Source organism: Emydura macquarii, unplaced genomic scaffold (genome assembly GCF_026122565.2).
Source record: "Emydura macquarii macquarii isolate MOO-44397 ecotype Brisbane River unplaced genomic scaffold, CSIRO-AGI_Emac_v2 contig_968, whole genome shotgun sequence".
Classification (NCBI taxonomy): Eukaryota; Metazoa; Chordata; order Testudines; family Chelidae; genus Emydura; species Emydura macquarii.
The window spans coordinates 8506106-8528434 of NW_027131105.1; the positions used below are offsets into that span (position 1 = coordinate 8506106).

A 22329-nucleotide genomic window follows, 5' to 3' on the forward strand; every position below is an offset into this window, starting at 1 on the left:
ATTTCTTCCCTATTACATAATATGATAGCATATATTTACTAGCATCCTGGGAAGTGCTATCATGATTACACCTAAATTGTATTTATCTTTTTAGGGGGAAATCCTAGTTCTAGCCTAACTACGAGCTGGGGTTGCCCACAGACACAGGGAGAGCAGGGAATAGAAATTTTCCAGCAGTGGAGTCATTCTGCAGTTGCTACTTCAGGCTCACAATTGCAATAGTTTGGTGTGGCTCCCTAGGAATGGTTGATGGATATGAGTAGTCTCTGATCCAGTCACAGCCCCTTATTCAGCATGATGGCACACAAGGGGACGCTGACCTTTTGCAGTTTCCTAAAGTGTTACCCTCCCCTCCATGGTTATGGATCCCACCATTGCACTGAGTAGGGCAAGGGAAGAGACGCAATTTATCCTTAATGGACAAAGTATATTTAATTTACCATTATTCTTGGGCCTTCTTCTTGTTGTTGTTGTTGGTTATGTCTTATTTGTTTGGTTTGTTTTTGTCTACTCACTAATTTGCAAAATTCAGCAATTTGCGATGGGTCTCCCAGTGATTTAGCAAGGTTCTTCTGCAAAAGCCCAACTATCACTGTAAAACCCTTTATTACTAAAGTATTGGAAGGGCATGAGAAACTAAAGGCTAGTTAGAAAATATGCCAAATTGAAGAAGAATGCCAATGTAAATGTTTCCTAAATCTCTTGAATTCTATGACACCAGATTTCTCAGTTGCAGGCTGAATAAGCTTTCCTCTAATAAAACCATTTAAATAGCTACAATAAAGACAAAAGAGAACAAATGATTTGGTCCATGTAAATGAAGTTGTAAAATGAACTGCATCTTCATCTAAAAGTATTGTTCTATCCAATGGTACGGTATGCATTTTATTTACCCCTGTCAGTTAGAATATATTTCTCCTTGTCTGTGTCTATCCCTGTGGAAGCTGAGGTTTCTAGAAACAAAAGCAACACACCAAGAGTTAGTATTGAGCTCCAGCCAACACACTTCTGTATCAATTCATGCAAAATGGAGGGAAAGTCTGTATTACCACTTTTCAGAGAAACAGCAAATCTTTATGTGAAATATTCACCCCTCTAAGGCACTGAGGATTTACAGTCCTGGTCCAGCGAAACACTTAATCACATGCATAACTTTAAGCATGCAAGTAGTCCCACTGGGACCTGAGGGGTAACCGTTCAAACGATTCACATGCTTAAAATCACTCCCAGGACTAAATGCTTTGCTGGACTGAGGCCTAAAACAGTCAGATTGTTCTGTTGATTTCTCCTGTCAGAGATGTAAATGCCCAGAGAGTAAGAGGAAGGTTGGTAATACATTACATCAGAGAGAGGCTTTCATACTGGGACAAAGTTTAAATCACCAATCAGTCTGAAAATGGATAGCTGCAAAAAAAATATCAGGATTTAAAGAAGGGTTTACTCCCACAGCCATCAGTGTTCTCCTCGCCACCCTATAACCAAGTCACTGAGCTGTGTTTCTGACATGAAAACAATTGACATGGCAATGGACTCGGTTACCCAACATCAGAGACCAAATTTTGCTTTCAGATACACACGTGTGCAACTCTCATTGATGTCAACAGGTCCGGCCTGCTCACGGCTGACACGTGAGATGTGGCCTGAGATTGGTACTTCTCTGTAAAATCAAACAGAAGGGGAATCTAGCCTGTCAACAAGATTTTCCAGAGTTAGCAATCGCAGATGGAGAAATCATTTCTTTAATTTGACAGTGCTTTTCAGTTTGCCATAGTGTGAAAGCAACCCTCCATCCCCATTCAGGGAACTCTTTACCTTTAACGTGCACGTCTCAGAGTGTGTATTTCTAGCATTGCTCGACCAATGTTAATCTCTGCTTATTACACTGCCTATCCACTGTTTAAGATGACAGTTGACCACACACCACTCTCCAAAAGGGTTCTGACAGACTGTGCAGTCGGGCCCAGCATTAGCTCAAGAGCAGGGACAAGATGGAACAAGGGACATGGAGATAGTAACCAGACAGCCAATCCCCTGGGTGGGTTCTGGCCAGGATCCCAGGCCTGTCCCCCACTATTGGGACATCTAGTTACCCTAAATGATGTCAAATGAGTGGGCACTTGTTGTTACCAAAACCCAGGCAGGGCAGAGTCTGCAACTCTGTCCCTGTCCTCCTTCAAAAGACATGTAGGCCTCCGAGGATGTGGAGCTCAATCTGGCTGCACAGGTATTGGCAGGCTCCTCGCTGGGGGAACACCAGGACCTATGAATATTGCTCTCTGTGTTTAATTCATATTAAAAATTTCTTCCACTGAAACACAGCCTGATTCGTGGAAGGAACTTTTCAGCCAACAAAATTTAATTGTGGGTGGTTGGTTAATTTTTCAAATAAAAAAAAAAATCGACAGTGTGTGTGAATTCCAAATTTGGCTGCATTGCAGCAATTTACAGGCGAGCATTTGTGACTTTTTATTTTATTGATTTTTCTTTCCTTCGCTCTGGTACCTTTGTGCCCAATCAGCCCATCCAGCTCTCTGGGCAGACGAAACAGAATGGGGCAAATGGCACCTCCTCAGCACCATTTCCCTTTCCACCTCAGAAAACCCCCGAGGGCTCGGGATCCATGAGCAGATCACAGAGGTGCACGAGCACTCACTACACATTACCCCCACCACACCAGTCCAACGCAGCAGATTTGCCTGGCGTCGGTCTGCGTTAGCCAGCATTAGCTTGGGAACTCTCTTCTCCCATGCGGTGGCATCCCTCTGAGGGACATTACAGAAGCACTCACTGAAGTGGGAAACCTTGGGCAGCACAGATACCACTTAACCTTCTTGCCAAGAGGTTGGAGAGGGTCAGGAGAAAAAAAGCCTCACTGCAAAACCTCAATGGAGTCCTCAAAACCTAAGATGATCTTGGGAGACGGGCCCTGCAGAGTTTCCAACCCCTTATCAGGGTGGTCCTCTGAGGGGGATGCTCTAACCCTTTATCATTCTGTTCTCTGTTACTCTTAAGAGAAATGAAAAATGTACTTCAATCCGCCTCAGAGAATGAGAATTGATTCACAGCTTCAGAATATACCAGAAACTGTATCACGTACTGCAGCCCCCCCTAGTGGGTCTCTTGCGACATGACTAGACATTTAACTTCAATCACTGTATTTAGTGAGAGGAAGAATTTTTGTTGTCTTTTAAAATTGAAAAAATAACTTTGACATTTACAATAGTTTTTCTTTAAAAAGGCAATTTAAAAAAAAATATTTCCTCACGCACCAAGACGTGTTTATACCATATGTTACAGAATCATAGAGATGTAGGGCTGGAAGGGACCTCAAGGGGCCATCTAGTCCAGCCCCCTGCACTGAGCCAGGATCAAGGGAACCTAGACTATCTCTGACAGGTGTTTGTCCAACCTGTTCTTAAAAACCTACAAGGATGGTGGACAACCTCCCTTGGAATCCTATTCCAGATCTTAACCACCCTTAGAGTTAGAAAGTTTTTCCTAATATCTAACCTAAATTTCCCTTGTTGCACATTAAGCTCATTGCTTCTTGTTCTATCTTCAGTGGGTCCAGAGAACAATTGATCCTCTTTATAACAATTGATCCCCTTTATAATAGCCCTTAACAAATTGGAAGACTTTTATCAAGTACCCCTCAGTCTTCTTTTCTCAAGAATAAACATGTCAGGTTTTTTAACTTTTCCACATATAGCAGGTTTTCTAAACCTTTTATCATTTTTGTTGCTCTGTTCTAGACACTCTCCAATTTGCCCATAACTTTCCTAACGTGAGGTGCCAAGAACTGGACACAGAATTCCAGCTGAGGCCTCACCAATGCTGAATGGAGTGGGACAATTACCTTCCATGTCTTACATACAACATTCCTATTAATACACGCCAGAATTACTTTAGACTTTTTTGCAACCGCTTTACATTGTTGACTCATATTCAGTTTGTGGTCCACTAAACCTTTAGATTCTTTTCAACAGTACAACCACCTAGCCAATTATTCCCCATTTTTTAGCTGTGCATTTGGTTTTTCCTTTCAAAGTACTTTGCACTTGTCTTTATTGAATTTCATTTTGTTGGTTTCAGACCAATTCTCCAATTTGTCAAGATTGTTTTGAATTCTAATTTTGTCCTCCAAAGTATTTACAACCTCTTCCAACGTGGTGTCAGCTGCAGATTTCATAAGCACACTTTCCACTCCATTATCCAAGTTACTAAAGAAAATATTGACTAGTACTGGACCCAAGACCAATCCCTGCAGGACCTCTCTAGATACACCCTCCCAATTTGACAGCAAACCATTGATAATACTCTCTGAGTATGGTCTTTCAATCAGTTGTGCACCGTCTTTACTGTAATTTAATCTAGACCACATGTCCCTAGTTTGCTTATGAGAATGTCATGTGGGACTGTGTCAAAAGACCTACTAAAAATCAAGATATATCACATCTGCGGCTTTCTCTCTCCAGTAACACCATCAAGGAAGGAAATGAGGTTGGTTTGGCATGATTTGTTTTTGACAAATCCATGCTAGCTAGTCCTTATATCTAAGGAATATATAAGGGCCTGTGCTTATTAAAGAAATAGTGAATTCATCATTTCAGCGCAGCTGGAAGGCATTGAGGCACTACAGTTTCTGCCAATATTCCCATGACAAATTCTTTTTTGGGTGTTCATAACTTTGCTCTAAATACACATTAGGCTGAAACCAAATAAAGTTGTCAACTTTAAGATTTAATTTTTTCCCTTCATGTTTAAAATGTTCAGAGCCCAAATCTGCAAACCTTTAGCACATGCTTAACTTCACTCAACAGCACAACTACTCATGCAAGTAAAGTTATGCATGTGTTTACAGTCTTGAAGCCTCAGGACCTCCGTATTTAAATGATTCAGTGAGAAGTAAAAATAATAGGCTTCCTTCCTTTCTGCTGCTTAATTTTAGAAAGGGGCTATGTTTTTAAGAAGGTTACTTTTTGTGGGCTGTTAGTTCATACATCAGAAATAATAAAATTTAGCAATAGTGTAGCAGTGCACATTTTCACAAACATTAACTAATTAATCCAGACAGAGGACCAACCACTTTAGCTATCCAGCTTCTAATATACAAACACTTATACTGCTCTTAGAATACATCATGTATTTCCTTATTATGTGAGGCTAAGGAAACCGCAGTCTATGACTACATAGTTATAGTACGTGCTTTCACCCAGAGATCTTAATCATACTACTCATGTCTACAACATGAGAGTCTGCAAAGGAATAGAAAATGTAATGCTGCTTTGTAAAAGTGAGCTTGGAACACTATTCAATGTGCAAAGTGGTGTCTCATTTAACCTCCAGATGCAGTAACACCTCTGTGCTGTTCTTCACTCAACACTTCTAGTAGCCCAACTCGCTAGTCTCACGCTTAATGTGTGAGGGCCCAATCCTGATACATCTACTCCCAGGAGTAGGCTCAGGGTAAAATTTTCAAAAGTGCTTAAATCCCATTTCCAAAACGATTCAGGCTCTTAAAAACTTAACATCTGATTGGAAAAAACCAATGGGAATTAGGCTCCTAAGTCATTAACGAGCTTTTGAAAATGTTATCCTCAGTGACTTCAGCGCGAGGATTTGGGCGAGCATGTGCTGCAGATTCAGGCCCTTACTAAGTAACGACGGTTGGCTGTCGTCCAGTCAGCCAGGAAGGATAACTCTGCGCTTCTGTTCCTGACTCCTTCAGCTAAAGTGACCCATTTCTTTTAGATACGAGCGTCTTTGAGTCAAGTTTCCACACAGCCTCAGCAGGGACGGCATCTGCAAGGTGCACATCAAATCAAACAGCCTGAGGTAATGCTGCTGTGATAATTACTAATGTGGACTTCTGATGTAGAGATGGGCCCAAACCAAAGCCCCATGCAAACCCCTCATGCTGTGAGGGAAATTTGGGCTAGCTGTGGAGTCTGCATGTTTTCCAGGGGATGGCATGGCGTGTGGGAGGTGTCAGTGGCATCAGTAGCTGTGGTTCAGTGACAACTGTTCTCCAAAAAATTATTTGTTACATATAAATGAAAGAAAAACGTTCTGATTTTTGGCCTTGCATGTTTTTGACTCTACGCTATCAATCTTAGGCGTTTGACCACATGACCAAAAAAATCTGCTGGAATGTTACCAAAATGCTATTCAAAACTACAAGGGGTTTGAATGGTGCAGCCTCAGTGTCATTTGATACTTTATAGGGACTTCCTAACATGAGGCCTCTTCATTCACCTAATTGCAACAGCCCTTCCTCAAGCTGTTCAAATTGTTTCAACATACTGAGTGAATTTCACTTCCTCTTTGAGCTTTCTTTCTTTCTTTCTCCAATTCACTGGACAGGATGGGTCAAATATGGCAAGCATTATTTTCCCAGCATAGTAAGCTAGCTGGACTGTATACCTCTGCTTTTATAAAAAGATCAGCTTTACAATATAAAAAATGGAAACAGCTATGGTCTCGATCCTGCAAACACATATGCATGCGACAAGGCCCACAGACTTCAGGTGACTACTCATGTGCCTTTGTGTTTGCAGGATCAGGGCCCAACTAATTAACACTATGGTTTGCCATTGCAAGTGTTTGTGAAACAAGCATAATCTAAGATCTTATGTTTGCCAAGTTATGATGCACAGCTGGGTAATTTAAGCATTGAATGGAAGCCAAGTCTCCAAACTGCCTTGATTTTGTTACTTTGTGTTACAAACTTATTTTAAAACATAGTTCTTTTATTTACTACAAATCAGAATAAATACTTGAAAATATAAATGGGCTATTAAACAAAATGCACAAAAGGGCAGCTATTAAAAGAAAGAAAATGGGAGTTGAGTTATTTTTCTGCATTCTACATGTTGGGATAAATTTATTCTTAAATACAGAGACTGAGATTTCAAAGCTGGTAAAGAGATTTGGACATCCAATTCCAGTCAAAATTAATGAGAATTGTGCATCCAAATCCAAGTGGCTTCAAAAGTCTCCAGTCCGTAGAAATTAACACATGGAAAAAGAGCATTTCATTCTTCAAAATAAGCCAGCAAAGATGCCTGCAAAGGCAAATTTTGTGATACATTGACTCAGGGAAGCCACATGTCTCTCAACTTACTCATGATTTTCCTGCTTGGCAAATCATTATACAGCTGTTCAGCATTGATCTGTAAAGCCCTGTAAAATTCTTGACAGTGTTTGTCTCCTTTCTTTTGTAGGTGGCTTATCAGATCTGACAACCGAATATGAAGCAATGCCTTTGGATTTCTGAACTGTAAGAAAAAAAAGCACTCATTACAACAAAGATTACAAAAGCAAGAATACAGTGCGGAATTAGTTCTTACCCTACATTTATATTATGAAAGAGTGAGAACATAGAGTTAGCTTTATTATGCTAAAAGTATCTGTCATTACATGAGCATTCTAGGATAGGAAACAAAAATAAAGATTCAGACCTCAAATGTCAACATGCACAATTTGAACCAGCTGCTTAACTTAGTTTGCTCAAGGATTGTTTTAGCACCTGATCAACTTCAGTACAGCAACAGGAAAGATAACTGATGCTTATCATTTCCCAAGAGTTTGAGCCAGCAAGAAACCAATCTATTGTAAATATAGCACTAAATAGAAATACTTTTTATGCCATTGGCAAATAAAAAGTTCTCTACTTCTGTTGTCTTATTGAAAATGCACATCTCAGAACTGGGACAAACATGGAAAGTGCTTTTCCACCGTTCTCTGGAATTTGGCCATGACATGTTCTAGCCATCATGACAGCCCTACTGCATCACTCTCTGTGTTCATTCTGTCTTCCTATCCATGTAGTTACAGAGAAGAGATGACCTTCCCCATAATCTGAGAAAGTTCTGAACAGTAGTAAACCTTACAGTGAGAGTAAATATGTTATACCTAACCTTAGCTGAAATCATTTAGACGTGTGCATTTGGAAAGTGTCCAAAAACTTCCCTGGCAAATAGCTATAAAAGCATTACACTTAGGACCAGGAGGATAGATAGAGATAACATTACATTTAGGATCAATTCCTTGTCTAGAGGGAGAGGAATACCCTCTCATGCTCCTGACTCAGGCAAAATTCCCACTGAAGCCATGGGAGGCCAGCCGTGGAAGGTGTGCAGGATGGGGCCTCGTATGTGTCACGGGAATGACAACTTTTGTAAGTGAAAAAGAGAGACCAAATTTGCATGGGAAAGGGGAAAGTGTTCAGTCAGTAAGAACGGCAGCACAGAATACTACTTTCATAAAATCAGGCCTTAAATTCACTGTGAAGCTCCGAAATGAACGAGCCTTTCTTTAATTGTGTACGTCTCACATCATTTAAGTCGTGCCTCTTTCCTTAACTATGTGGATAGAATGGTCTGGCTTCTGGTCTCATAGACACTTTCTTACACCGCAATAACTCCTCTCGTTTCAGTGGTGGTTGATCTAATTGACACTGGTGTGAAAGAGAATCTGGCTCATTATCCTGAACTCTAAAAGGCTGATTCACCATTGCCCTACATCTTGCATACAGAGCGAGTGCAAACTATTACCTTTCTGATGCGGTGGCATTTCATACCCACGTTGCACTCATTCTGTACTGACATAAATGATTTTGCACCCAAAAGCAGTGACCACTTTGCAAAGGTTGGCTTTGCTGGCTTTTCTGCCTCAGGCCTGATCTATATTCCAAATTGCCCCAATTTAATTAAGGGTGCATTTTTAAATCAGTTTAGTTAAACCTTTGTCTGGACACGCTTAAATCAATTTAAACCTGGCTTGTATTGATGGAGCACAGGGATCTGCACCGCTTTAAAAATATACCTTTCATTAAATCGGGGCAACCTGTAATAAAGATAAGGCCTAAGTTCCTCATGATCTCTATTTCCCAGACAATATTTTCCTACCACACAGAGATGTACGGATTCATTAACAGTTGTGAGGCTCTCAAATACTGCAGTGATGAGTGCACATTTTATAGATAGCAAGCAAGAAAAGCGGCAACCATTCTGATGTTTAGGAATTGAGGAATCTCCTAGGCTGGCACAAGCAGCTTCACCAGTTGATGTCCTAACCCAGGGGGATCAAACTAACTTCCAATGGTGGGCCACATTTCATTAAAATGAACTTAAAGTGGGCCATACCCTCAGGGCGTCTTACCCGCCGCTGAGAAAACTCGCAGCGTCCTGTCTTTCGGCAGCAGCTCCAGGGGAATTGCCGGGCGGCAGCTGCCAGGGGCCAGAAGAAAAAAGTTGACGGCCTTATACAGCCGCCAGGGGCCGGACCAAAGAGGATCGCGGGCCGTATCCGGCTGCTCACGGGCTGGACAAAAAAGGTTCACCCGTGGGCCGCATGTTTGACACCCCTGTCCTAACCTAAATGCAGAAAATAAAGCTATGTCCAGAAACACTGCAGGAATATCCAGCCACTTACCTTTTCTGCTTCTTTATTGGTGAGAATTTGGGGGTAGACTCTGTTGAGCTGAAGAATAATTTTATCAACCAGGTGCTCACTTAGTCTGCCATTGCGTGTAAGAAAGTACATGTCCTGCCGCAGCCGATCGCAGTAAGACTGATCTATGAACAAAAGAGCATGCACCAAGAATCACTATTATTTGATGGCAAAACTATCCATAAGTTCTGTAAATTGCCTCTTTTGTGATGAAGGGTAAAACACATACACCAGCTTCCTCTCATAGTCAGAAAGTTTAATGCCAGGTCATCGAGGCTGACCTTCTGCACAACATAAGCCACCAACCCATCCAGCACCTGCACACGAAACCCAGCAGCTGACATTAGACCAAAATATCACAGACTACAGTAGACTAGATTATTACGTGCCGCAGGCAGAGAAGAGCAGGGACCAAGGTGAAACAGTGTTCAAGGCCCCACAATGGCAGGGAAAGGATTAATAGCATAATTAGCTAAGGCAGTGCTTCCCAAACTTTTGCAAGCCTAAGCTGTCTTTCAAGAACATGCAATCAATTGTTGCCCCCTTCAATCTCACCATATGCTCCACATGTTGTTAAGGGACCATCCATCTCCAATTATACATCACGTGTGCGCCTCCATCCCTTTCCCCTCAGCAAATCTTCTGCACTGCCCCTCTCAGGGGTCTGCACTCCATACTTTGGGTAATGCTCTCCTAAGATATTTATACACTACCAAGGCACTAATGGATGTTTCAAATATCCCCATTGCATCCACTGGTCTGCAAGATGTAAAATTGCTGAAGGGATGAGGTAGAAAATACATTTCCTACCATTTATAAATATTAAATTGAGTTGTAATGTTTAAAACTATTTTAAAAAAACTCGTTACTTAATATAAAAATCTTCCTTATCTCATAGTGATATCCACTATCATCTAGAATGGTAAAAGGGCACAGAACCGAAATATTGCACATATATTATTCCCTTCTTCCACCACTGGAACTGCAGCCATTCTGCTTATGGCAACCGTACACAACAGTTTAGGGAAGGAAATGAAGATATCTATCGTAGCCAGTCAGAACTGCTGGGGGAATTTAGTTAGATTGAGTGAGGGACTCCTGCTGTCCTGACTCTGTGCTTACATCCAGGCGAAGTTCCCATTGACGTACTGCCAGTTTTGTCTGAATAAGGACTACGAGACTTGGCACAAGGTATTTTCCCAAAACTGAAATGCAGCCAGAGCATTTGGAATAACATCTCTGCTAAAGCGCCAGAGAGCTCTGTAGCTTTTGTGTGACATACCAGGGAACAATCCAGACTAATGAGCAGCTGTCTCACCTCTGCCCTGCACCCTTGGGTGCCTTACGATGCCTTGCTGTAATAGCTTCCATCTGGGCTGCTCACAAGCAGTGGTGTACTGTTGGTCTCCAGCGCTCGGGGACCGATGCTTGCATTTGCGCCCCCCACCGGCACGAAGCCTGCTCTCTGCAGCAGCAGCAGCAAGGCTCGGCCTCGCCTTCAGGTCTCTGCCCTGCCCGCCCTGGGCTCCTCTCTCCCCACAGCAGAGCCATAGCGCTGCCTGCAGGGGGCGCTTCCAAGCTCTCCCCAGGGGCACATGGCACTCCCAGGCCAGCTGGAGCCCGACCCACCCTGACTGCACTGCCGCCGGGAGACACCTGTGCGTGCATGCTCTGGGGACCAGTGTGGGAGTACGTGCTTCTTGGCCCAGGACCGGCATTCTGGTGTGGACAGAAGCCGGTGCGTGGCGTGCTCCAGGAAGGCACATGCATTGCAGAGCCTAATGCTTCTGCTCCGCCGCTCCCAGCCAGCCCGGCAGCCCCATTCTCTCTGGGACGGCTCACGTGAAGGGCCTGGCAAGTGCCGTCCCCGCTGGCCATCGCCTGGGGGCCATGGTCCCCTCCCACCGTCCCCTGTCAGTTTGCCACTGCTCACAAGCAGTCTTCCAGCATGCAAGCCAAACCCTCAGTGTCTGTGTGACACTGCAGCCTGCCAGCCACACTTGGGTTACACTCTGGCTCTCACCAGCCTCAGTTATACTGCAAGGTGGCCCCAACAAACTCCCAATCTTAGAAGTTCCTCCAAAAGTGTCCTGTACTGCCCAGCCCTCTTCTGGACAGTACAAAATATTTTAAGTCCATTATTCCTTGAAGGGAATAATATACTGTTTTACACTCCATTTGGGAAAAGAGGAACCTCCAATAACAATAAATTCCTTCAGTGAAAGTACATAAAATACATGCAGAAATAGAACTTCAAAATAAAATGGGTCCTTTACAAACCTCAGGAAATTCAAGATTCCTGATTTGCTGCATTGCTTTAGGCATTATTTCCATTTTCCCAGTAACTGCTTTTGCAGGATCCTTCTCTTTAGAGAACAGCATTCAACTAACTAAAAATAGTTCAGATTGCTCTAGAGCTATTTGTGTCCCAAATTTTCAAATACAGATCTATGCAGATTACACAAATGATTGTTCCTTAGCCAGACTTTGAAAGAGATGTTTATACACAACCATGTTTGAAATAGGTGTTAAAAATGTATGTTTCTACTACTGTCGTCTACTTAAGCATTCATTCTAGACATCAGAGGTATTTCATAATAGATCTGACCAGTGTAGGGGAAGAAACGTGGAATACCCCAGGGTACATAGGTACAGTTAAACTATATGAACAGGTTTTATTGATATTTTGGGCTTCCAGACCGTAAGTGATCCTGCCTACCCTCTGTGCTTCACTAGCTAGACATGGTGAACTAAATCATAAAGGGACAGCTTGAGCACAGAACCTGGACTTGCTTCTCTTGGTATAAACACAGCCCCTGTCATTTATGTATCACAGATTTAGTATTACGTTTCCTTTTTTACAGCTGTGCAGTATTGAAAATTAACAGGAAAGGCTTCATGAAACCTCCCAGACTAATCATAAAACAGTAATAGTGCCAGTCACTCCCATTAAAATAAACACATGGTCTATCGATATTGGAGCAGGCTTGGCATTCCATAGACACCACTGGATTTTAGTTAGACTGTTTCTAGACGGTTACTACACACATACAAAATGGGAAATGACTGCCTAGGAAGGAGTCCTGCTGAAAGGGACCTGGGGGTCATAGTGGATCACAAGCTAAATGTGAGTCAACCGTGTAACACTGTTGCAAAAAAAGAAAATATCATTCTGGGATGTATTAGCAGGAGTGTTGTAAGCAAGACACAAGAAGCAATTCTTCCGCTCTACTCCATGCTGATTAGGCCTCAACTGGAGTATTGTGTCCAGTTCTGGACACCACATTTCAAGAAAGATGTGGACAAATTGGAGGTCTAGAAAACATGACCTATAAGGGAAGATTAAAACAATTGGATTTGTTTAGTTTGGGGAAGAGAAGACTGAAAGGAGACATGATAACAGTTTTCAACTTCATAAAAGGTTGTTACAAGGAGAAGGGAGAAAAATTGTTCTCAACCTCTGAGGACAGGACAAGAGGCAATGGGCTTAAACTGCAGGAAGGGAGGTTTAGGTTGGACATTAGGAAAAACTTCTTAACTGTCAGGGTAGTTACACACTGGAATAAATTGCCTAGGGAAGTTGTGAAATCTCCGTCATTGGAGATTTTTAAGAGCAGGCTGGACAGATACCTGTCAGGGGTGGTCTAGATAATACTTGGTCCTGCCTTAAGTACAGGGGACTGAACTAGATGACCTCTCAAGGTCCCTTTCAGTCCTATGATTCTATTTATCCAGTGTAGTAAACACTTTTACAAACACTGTGTCTCTTCTATGTGCTTCTAACCCTTACTTTTCCAATTATGTGCTTTAGGCAGTTTGGATTGAGCTGTTAGAAACAACTGCTGCCCTGACTCAAATGCCATGCAACCCCCTTTGGTTTCAAAGCAGCTTCATGGTACATGAGTCAGGGCAGAAATTGGACTCTCTCCTCTTTGTACCTTCAAACCAATTCAGCCGGAGACATGCCAGGCTCAGAGAGAATCAGAGAGGCATTGGCAGTGTGGCCATGGACAACAGGGCGCAGAGATGCTGACCAGGGCCCAAGCATAATTTTTTTGGGACTAGTACAAACTTGTAACACGGGACCCTCCCACACACATACTACAATCCCTCATCTCATACATACAATCTCATGAGCCATGAAAAAAGTTTGAATTCTGAAATTACTGTTACATATTCTACATTTCTGAAAAATGACCCCCCTTTGCTATCTTTGTTTAACATAACACTCTGCCTGAGTCCTACATGTTTGTTGACTATTTTGTAATTTTTTGGTCATTATAAAGGTATTGTATCCTGTCAATGTCTTGATTTTTTTTATTCTAATGGACCAATGTGACTACAAACATTTTATAATTAGGCCAATTAATTTTAAAGGTTTATTTTTCTAGCCTTTTTCATTGCAAAATCATTAATTAGCCCCCCAAGGTCAATTTCTCTTGCAAGTTCACACTCAATAGACAAGATAGCTAGGTGACTTAACTGTTCTTGTCCCATTGTAGAACGCCTGCAGTTTTTGATGAGTGCTAGCTTGCTGCAACTTTTTTCAGCTTCTGCCACAGTCACTAGCAGTGTGCAAAAAAGTGATGCATGTTCTGGCAGCTTTTCTTTGTCATCAATTGCCAGTGCCACAGACATAGTCTCTATATTGACAACATTTTTATCTTGATTTTGTTCATCTGCTTCCCTAGTTAGTTGCCTGACTGCAGAAAGGCCTTGTCTGATTTGAAAAACTAGAGGACAGATTGGTGTCCTTTAGTTTTTTTTAGTTCCCTTCCTTTTACCTCCTTACGTTTCTGGCTGCATGATTTGTATTTATAGCCACTACCAGACATGGCAGGCGGGGTGGGGTATGTGGGAGTGAGAACTTACTCACATATATTTAGGCCTCCAACTCTTACCAGAAGCAGTAGCAGCACTGGATCCCACTGTCTTATAGTGCTTTGCTTTGCCCCTCCCACCAGCTGTCCCTCCCTCCTGCCTCTGCACAAGGAACTCTGGGACTGGTAGTTCTTGATATGATAAACCATGTCACAGAGAGGAGCACAACTCTCTCTGTCTCTCAGTGTCAAACTACAAGTCCTAGTTTAACTGCACAAGCGCACACTCTGTTCTAGAATGTGGCTTGAGACTGCTTTAACACTGCTTCTCATTGGCTCCAGCAAATCTCACACGATCTGGACAATAGATACATAGATACAGGGAAATAAGTTTCTAAATATCCTCAGGCATGATCTACAATTTAGCCTCAATTTTTTCTTCATGGTAATGGGGATTGCAGCCTGGGCCAGTCCCCCCCTGGGCCTCTAGGCCCCGGTAAAGTGTACCCTTCCCCCGGCCCTAATGCTGACCCTGCATGCAAATACCCCAGCCCTACATGGATGCATCAGGATCTGAGGGAATTTCATCACAGCATGTGGTGAGACAGCGATGCTCCCACCTTGTCTGTGTGGAGACAAAACTCTTTCCCCCTCCTCCCCAACCATACAATTTATTATGGACTCTGAGTTGAAGCCTGAGTGTCACACCTAATTCTGCAGCTTCCATGAGTTCTTCCAGACGAGAGCATAATACAGGAAGAAAACAGGGGAGTTATAAACACCTGAACGATTAGGGCACCTCAAGACTCAGGTAAATTTAAATGAATTCAAGTGCTAAAGCACCACCAGGAATGGCAAGAGCCAATGTGCAAAACAAAACAAAAAATTAAGAGGTGAAAATACCAACTGACTTTCCTCTCATTTTTTTTCCTGTTTGCTATACAGACAACATGCCACAGTGCATTAACAGCAATTTATACTGGTCAAGTGAGGTTACATCAATGAAGTTGGCATGTAAATTAAGAGCCCATTCGGTGCAGACTGGAATACTCCCTGCAATCACAGCCCTTTACAATTATATGGTCACCAAGCAATCACCACTCTTTTCTGGAGCTTTATGCTGACATTTGAAAATCCTGCATTTTGTGAAGAGTAGGTATTATGTGGGATAAGCATGTAGGTTCTCAGGAGTGGCTCTCCTTTCTTCCCCTCTAAGCTAACGCAGGCAGGGGAGAAGATTTCAGGCAGTGTCTCTAGTTTCCCTTGTCTAAGAGTTCAGGCCTCTTCCTGGATCCTGCTGAACTCTCTCTCCCAGGAATTAATTTTATCCCTGGCTCAAAGTCAGTTATTTATGAGGAGCAATTATTTTGTTTTTTGCCCGTGGAATGTACCCAGTAGTTTCATAATTTGGGTTTGGGTAAATAGTCAAAATATCTGAAGGGATTCTTGTCAATTAATAAAGATAGTGCCGAGGTAATATCAGATAGCACACCTGAGCCCTTTACGTGTTCTTCTCTCCCGGCCGCTGTGTGGAAGCATCACACAAACCTCAAGAGGAAATGTCTCCGCCCAGGCCCCAAGTATTCCGGGGCCACAGACTCCAGTCGCAGATGCAAACCTGTGTTTCAGCAACTCAGTTTACTGCTTCTATTTTTAAATTATGGGCTGGATCTTGGGGGTCATTAAAACAATTCTGCCACAAGCCACATTTTCAAGACATCCTTGCAAGCTTTCTACCCACTGTGTTATATTACAGGAGTGTCCTGAGACTCTGATCAGGATCAGCGCCCCATTGCACTAGGCATTGTATTATGTGGAGGTATAGCAAAGTACTGCAATTCCATGCTTCCAAATAGGAAAAACAATCAGCAAACCAGAGAAAGATAGTATTTAATTTTGAAATAACAGTTTCCTGTCATATCAGTTAAACAATTTCATTTTCCTCAGTGACAGGGTGGCTTGCCCTTGGGCTGAAGAGTCTGGGGTCAAGGCAACCCTGAGTACAGAATGAGCCCCACCCCACCTGAGGGGAATCAGCCAATTTCCTCTAAAGAACAGAAGATGGCTGCAGTGAGATTCCAGTGAGTTAGAGAGGCTCTTGCAGAGAAGATTCTGAGATCAGGAGAATTACTCCAGCGAGAAAGGGCTGGGAGCAGTCTGCTGAAGCAGGAGGATAGACTTTTGAGTTTAGTTTTAAATTTTATGCTAATAAAAAAAAAAAAAAACCCACCCAGCCCCCAAGAAGGGCTGTGACTGGTAGAGAGAGTCTGTGGATTTTGTTTAACGAGTCCAGAAAAAGGGGGAAACAGGCACGGCCCTGCAGAGGCACCCCCAGGTGCTGTGAGGCAGCCACTTATCACACTGCTCTTCCTCTACCAACATTAACATCACTGATTTTTAATCCAGCCCTAGCTTTGTTCAGTCATGGAAGTGCTGTACGGGAGACTGTAAACATGGAATAGATAGTGAACTGAAGTCAACCTCATTCTGGATTTCACCACTGTACCGTGCTATGAAGATGTAGAAGATGGCTCTTAGATTAGCTTTTATTTCAGTGTAGTTGACAGAAAGGAAGTTTAAACAAAGACCAATACTTTTTGTATTGATAGGAAATGGAAACATTTATAAAGGAGCAGGAGAAAAGAATCAGGAATTATAGTTAGGAGCAACAGAGATATAACAAAGCCTAATAATTACATATTGACTCATACACGGTGCATTTCAGATGTGCCCTGACATTTTCCCCCCCTCTACCTAAAACCTGAAAGGTACAGGGACATACTGGATGCATGTCAAATTTACATTTCTAGCTGGCACCTGGCCTCATACAAACAGAGAACAAAAAGGAAGAAAAGTATATTTCCAAAACATAATCAAGACTTCTATCAGAGAGAAATGAGCTATCATCAGTTATTGGTTGCATTAGATCCTCATATATGGAACAAAATACATAATTCAGTGTTATAAATGCTCCAAGAAGCAAGTGATGGTAACAAAGCAATATGCTCATCATTTTTAGCCTTCAGGCAGAGAACATCATTTCCATTATAACCTTTCATAAAATCTCTTCTTCTTACAAAAGAGGCAATTATGTTTTTGACAATAGCTGCTGAATGACTAGGTCATTATAATAACTTACTGGTGTTTGAAAACTGGTACAATATATTCTGTTCTTTAAGGCAACAAGGCATAGCCAGACCTTGATCAGATTCTACAAACGCTCCAGGTTAGATTGTCCTCTCCTATAAAGCCTGCAGGAAGAGGGTCACAGTGAGGAAGGGGAGAATTCCAAAATTCCCCTCCCAAATGTCTCACCCAGATTGTTCTATTAGGGGAGCAGGATTTGGTTACTCCAGGACAAACAGCAGTTTTTGGCCCCAGAACATGAAGATCTGAGGAGATTGGCAGGGAATCAGGGCTAAGTGCCCTGGCATTAGCAGTCCCTTAGCCTCACTCTGTTCAATACTTCAGAGTATTGAGAACCTCCTTTGAGATTCTAGCACCTCCAATTCACACTGAAGTCAATAGCATCTGAGAAGTCCATGGGGGCCTGCCCACACAGTTCTCTCTGCAGCATTGGGTCTTAAAATGTAAGCTTTCTGGGGCAGGAACTACCTTTTTGACACTTGTTTGTACAATGCCTAGTTCAATGGGGTCCTGATTCTTGATTGGTGTCATTAGACAAGCAAAATACAAATAACAAGAAGAATAGCACTCGGACTAAATATCAGACGACAGTGGTCACCATAAACACCTTTATAATTTTTCCTTTTGCCTAATTAGCTTCACCGTGATAGTCCCCATACTTGTAATAGAGGATATAATGGCATAGATCACATGTGGTTGTATATAAGAGCATAGGGACAGGATAGGGAATGTCATATGTCACGATTACAGGGTGATTACTCCCTCTTGAGGGCACCCCTCTGGAGATTGGTTTTACTAACTTCATCCCTCTCACCACACTGTCCTACCACTCTTAGTCTGGGTCTCTGGGAGACAGCCTCCCTGTTACCAGCCATGTTAACAAGACAGGCCCAACTGTGTTTGGCACCTGTAAGCTCTTTTCCTTTGGAAGCCTTTGACCAGCTGCTGATTAAAGTGACTCAAAGCCAGCTTCCTGAAAACAAATTATTATTTAGTCACCCAAAGATACATAGTGAGAAGGGGGAAAGGCTAAAACAACAAAAGGCCTATATGTCTGGGTCTCACCCAACTTTTATTCTTTCCTTGCACATTTTAGGTAAGAGCTTGTACACACGATCGCTTATGTCAGCATAATTTATGTCACTCAGCAGTGTGATTAAGCCACCCCCTGAGCGACATAAATTACATGATCGACCTAAGCGGAGATGGTTTTATTATGCTGACAGGAGAGCTCTCTACCCTGAACAGCTGTAGCGCTTCTAGTGTAGACTAGCCCTGAATTTCATCCAGTCCAAACCCCATACTCCAGGCCTGGAGAGACAGACAGCCCTGCAGCATTCTCTGCATCTCTATCAGAGACTCATCTCCACCTGCTGCTATGTGCTTCCTCTCCAGGTCAGGGCTTTTAACCCTTTAGTAAGTCTTTGATCCTAGGCTCAAGCCTGGGAAGAATAAACCTGGATAGTCTGGCTGGAGCCAGGCAATTAATTTCCCAATTAATAGCTTCCCCACTGTTTCTCTGGCGATACCTTATCTTTGTCACTGTTTCATTTCCTGCTTGTTTCCCCCTGACAGCCACCTTTGATGAAACTCCAGACAGATAGACAGGCTAGTATCAAGCAGGTAACTGAGGTGAATATGTTATCCATATAAAAATACTTTTAAAAAACCCCAAACAGCTAGCTCTCTCGTTCTTCGCACCATAATAATAATATGCAGATGCCAATTCTACAGACTGTAACGGTGGCCACTGTACCATGCGATTCTCCAAAACACTTGTTGAACCGCCTCCAATTATTAGTCTAAAAAGGTGCCTGATACTTTTTATAATCCTGTTGGAGCGACAGAGTTAGAAACTGAATGCACATGATAGGTGCACGGCAAGGCAAGCTCCCGACCAATGTGCCTTAGGACTAAGCGGGAGGAACCCTCTTCAGGGATGAATGGTTGGTTTCTATGTGCCTTCAGTTCTTGGCCTCTCTGCTCAGATTTCCAAAAAGGCCTGCTTCTTATTTTCCTTTCTTTTCTTAAATAGACAGGTGTCCACAGAGAACCGGTCTGAGACTGTCAAACCACATCAGCCACTGAACAGCTGGCAAACGATAATGATTTTTGGTCTCCACTGATCTGAGCTGGATTTGAAAGTGATGACCTAGATGTGAAAGGCTGCACAGTCAGCCCCCTGAGTCCCTAGTGCTCATACAGAGTTCCTAGTGCTAAAGCACTCTGTAGGCCAGTGCTTGAAATCAGAAACATTTTCTCTAGCAAAATTAATAACCCAGCTTTACTTCAAACAGCAATTAACATCTTAAATTCATCTGGGAAAGCACAAAAAATTACAAAGCATTTGATCCCTAAATGTGGTGTCAATTGTCTCACACTTGTTATCAGTTCTATAACTTTCACGTGAAGATCACAACCAATAGTTTCCTCTGTAACATAACCAGGAAGGGTTTGTACTGTATGCACAGAAGTAGAATCTTGATACAGAGAGGACTCTGATTAGGTATAAATGGCACAGATATTTTTGGAAGGGTTGGATAGTTATTGGGTATATTATACTGGTGATATATATTATTTTCATTAAAATGTTAAAAGATCACAGTATTCTGCTCTCAGTATGTTAAGCAATTAAATGTAATATGTAGTAGCAACAGACTTGCTGGCGTCTTCAGTTCCCAGTTCTGGAAATGAATAAAGCACCAGAACCCAAAGCTTGCTACCTCAAAATTGTATGCAGATCCCATTCCTGAATACATTTATTTAAATGCCTAAAGGTAAGTGCATACCTATCCCATTGACTTCAGTGAAGTTATGCACATGCTTAGGTTTAAGCGTGTGCCTGACTATCTGCAGAACTGGAGCTTTAGAATGTATTGCTCTTTATAACCTTGTAAACTCAATGGGCTGTACACAGGCACAGAGATCCATGCTAGCACGTTTGATTGCAGGGCATCATGGTGTTGTACTGTCCAGAATTGGAACAAGATTTTGGAAATGGATTTTAGGACGGAATAAAGCTTTCCAAATAGTATTCATTATATCCTTTCCAAATATTTTGGGTGATACAGTACTACTACTTACAAATTCCACATAAATACTGGCTCTTCATATCAAAAACTCATGACTCAACCGGCAAAGCATGACTCACATCATAATCAGTCCCAGCTTTACAGCTTCAGCACTTAAGGTGGCCTGGCTGTTTTGAAAATGCAGTTGCTAAGAGGCTTAGAAGTTGTTACAATATCAGATCAGAAGTGAACAGCTCTAGTAAATGAATGAAAACCTTCTACTGACCCGTGAAATTAAGATATCAGACTTGTAAACCAAATAACTCTGCTATTCACAAATTGTTGCCAATTGCTCTCACCGTTATTATCTTGAAGTTAAAAAATCTCTCATTATGCAGAGCCCCTAAGAAACCAGTCCTGCTGTTGTTTTACATGCAAAACTTCTGTCCTCATCACTAGGGATTACTCATGTGGAATAGCTGCAGAATTAGGTCCTAAATTAATTTTAGGATTAAAAAAGTAAAACAAAATAAAAAAATCCAGGTGCCCAGTGTCTTAAATTCTTTTTTTTTTCCCTAGACATTTTCATAGCTCCAAGTACTCTGATCATGCTGAAAGTCATCAGCACTTTGAAATTTGATTCTCCACATGACAGTCATATTAGATGTACCATCCAAGGCTAAATGCCAAATAAGAAAGCAGAAATTAAGTGTCTCATGCTTGGAACTCTTGCTGCCTTCAGAGGGAGATTCATTCATGGTGGGCCTACAGGATTAGGCCACAGCCAACTGTGGAGGAGAGATGATCTCTCATACCGGCGGAGATCAGCCATCTCAGGCTTTTTAAATAGATGCTTTTTGTGGTTGTTTAGAAATAAACAAACAAATCACTACCCCCAAATTAAAGCCAGGAATCAGCAGTTCCTATTCACCAGGCAACGGGAATAGATCTAAGTATTATGTTATTCATTTATAAAGATCCCGTTGCTGTGGGCAGCTAGAGCCCTTCTATACAGGAGTCAAAAACAAGCCCACCTGGGTTGATGCAGTGGTCAAGTTGCTGCAATGTTAGTCTTTGTCAGGAAGAAAGAAAATGAAAATTAAACAAAAATCTCAAACCAAAATCTGTATAGCTTGCCTTGAAACCAGGCAGCTGATTCATTTTATTAGCCCTCTGCCTTTGCATCAGAGCTGGTTGTGAACTTGAGAAACGGTTGTGTGGAGATGTGAGGGATTGTGTTTTTGTTTGTACCGTGCCTAATGCAACAGGCCCTGGTCCATGAAGAGGGCTTCTAACACTGCAAGTTTGAACTTGCATGATGAGGATATGTGGACTGTTACTGCCAGATGTCAACGATCAATCCACCTTGTCAATTTGGGAGGGAGGACGCAGTATTTACTACTTGAAGTCAGCTGAGCAGATCTAACCCAAGTGCAATGATACGCCCAAGGGTATATTATTGACTGGAGTTAAGGTTTATAACAGAAAATTACTGCTCTGCCAGTTAAAAGCACAACGGGGTTTTCACCACAGAGCTATGTACACAGACACAGCCCTAGGTTACTGCACAATGTGCTGTGTGACATTAACATGGTCTGGATGCCAATGAAGTCCTCCCGTCTGTCAGGCTGCAGTCTGTCATAGGCTCCATTAAAGTCAACCTGGTTTGCCAGTCATTATACTGCTAGGATACACTAGCTGAAGGTTGATGAAGGGAAACTCTCATCCCCAGAGTACATTTTAAGGGCTATTTGAATTAAAAAGACCTGACTGAGTTTTGAACTGTAGAAAAGCAAAGGCTTGAGTTTCTTCTTGAGAGGGAGAATTTCTGCTTCCAAAAGTCAGTGCTGTATTTACAAGCCAAGTATTGATCAAGACGGAGCACTACTCAGACACTG

At 42.2% G+C, this 22329-nt stretch overlaps 1 protein-coding gene across 6 annotated transcripts in view; it reads right to left on the reverse strand.

Moving 5' to 3' along the window:
• Positions 1 to 22329, reverse strand: part of CARD19 (caspase recruitment domain family member 19) — a 41338-nt gene that overhangs the window by 9928 nt on the left and 9081 nt on the right. For 5 of the 6 annotated variants that reach the window (XM_067544156.1, XM_067544153.1, XM_067544154.1 and 2 more), the window contains exons 2-4: positions 9436 to 9578; positions 7124 to 7277; positions 894 to 953 (exon numbers count right to left, since the gene is read on the reverse strand). In XM_067544156.1, coding sequence (XP_067400257.1) covers positions 894 to 953; positions 7124 to 7277; positions 9436 to 9578 — 357 coding nt within the window. The remainder of the gene's footprint in view (positions 1 to 893; positions 954 to 7123; positions 7278 to 9435; positions 9579 to 22329) is intronic. The other variant, XM_067544158.1, reaches the window with a different exon arrangement.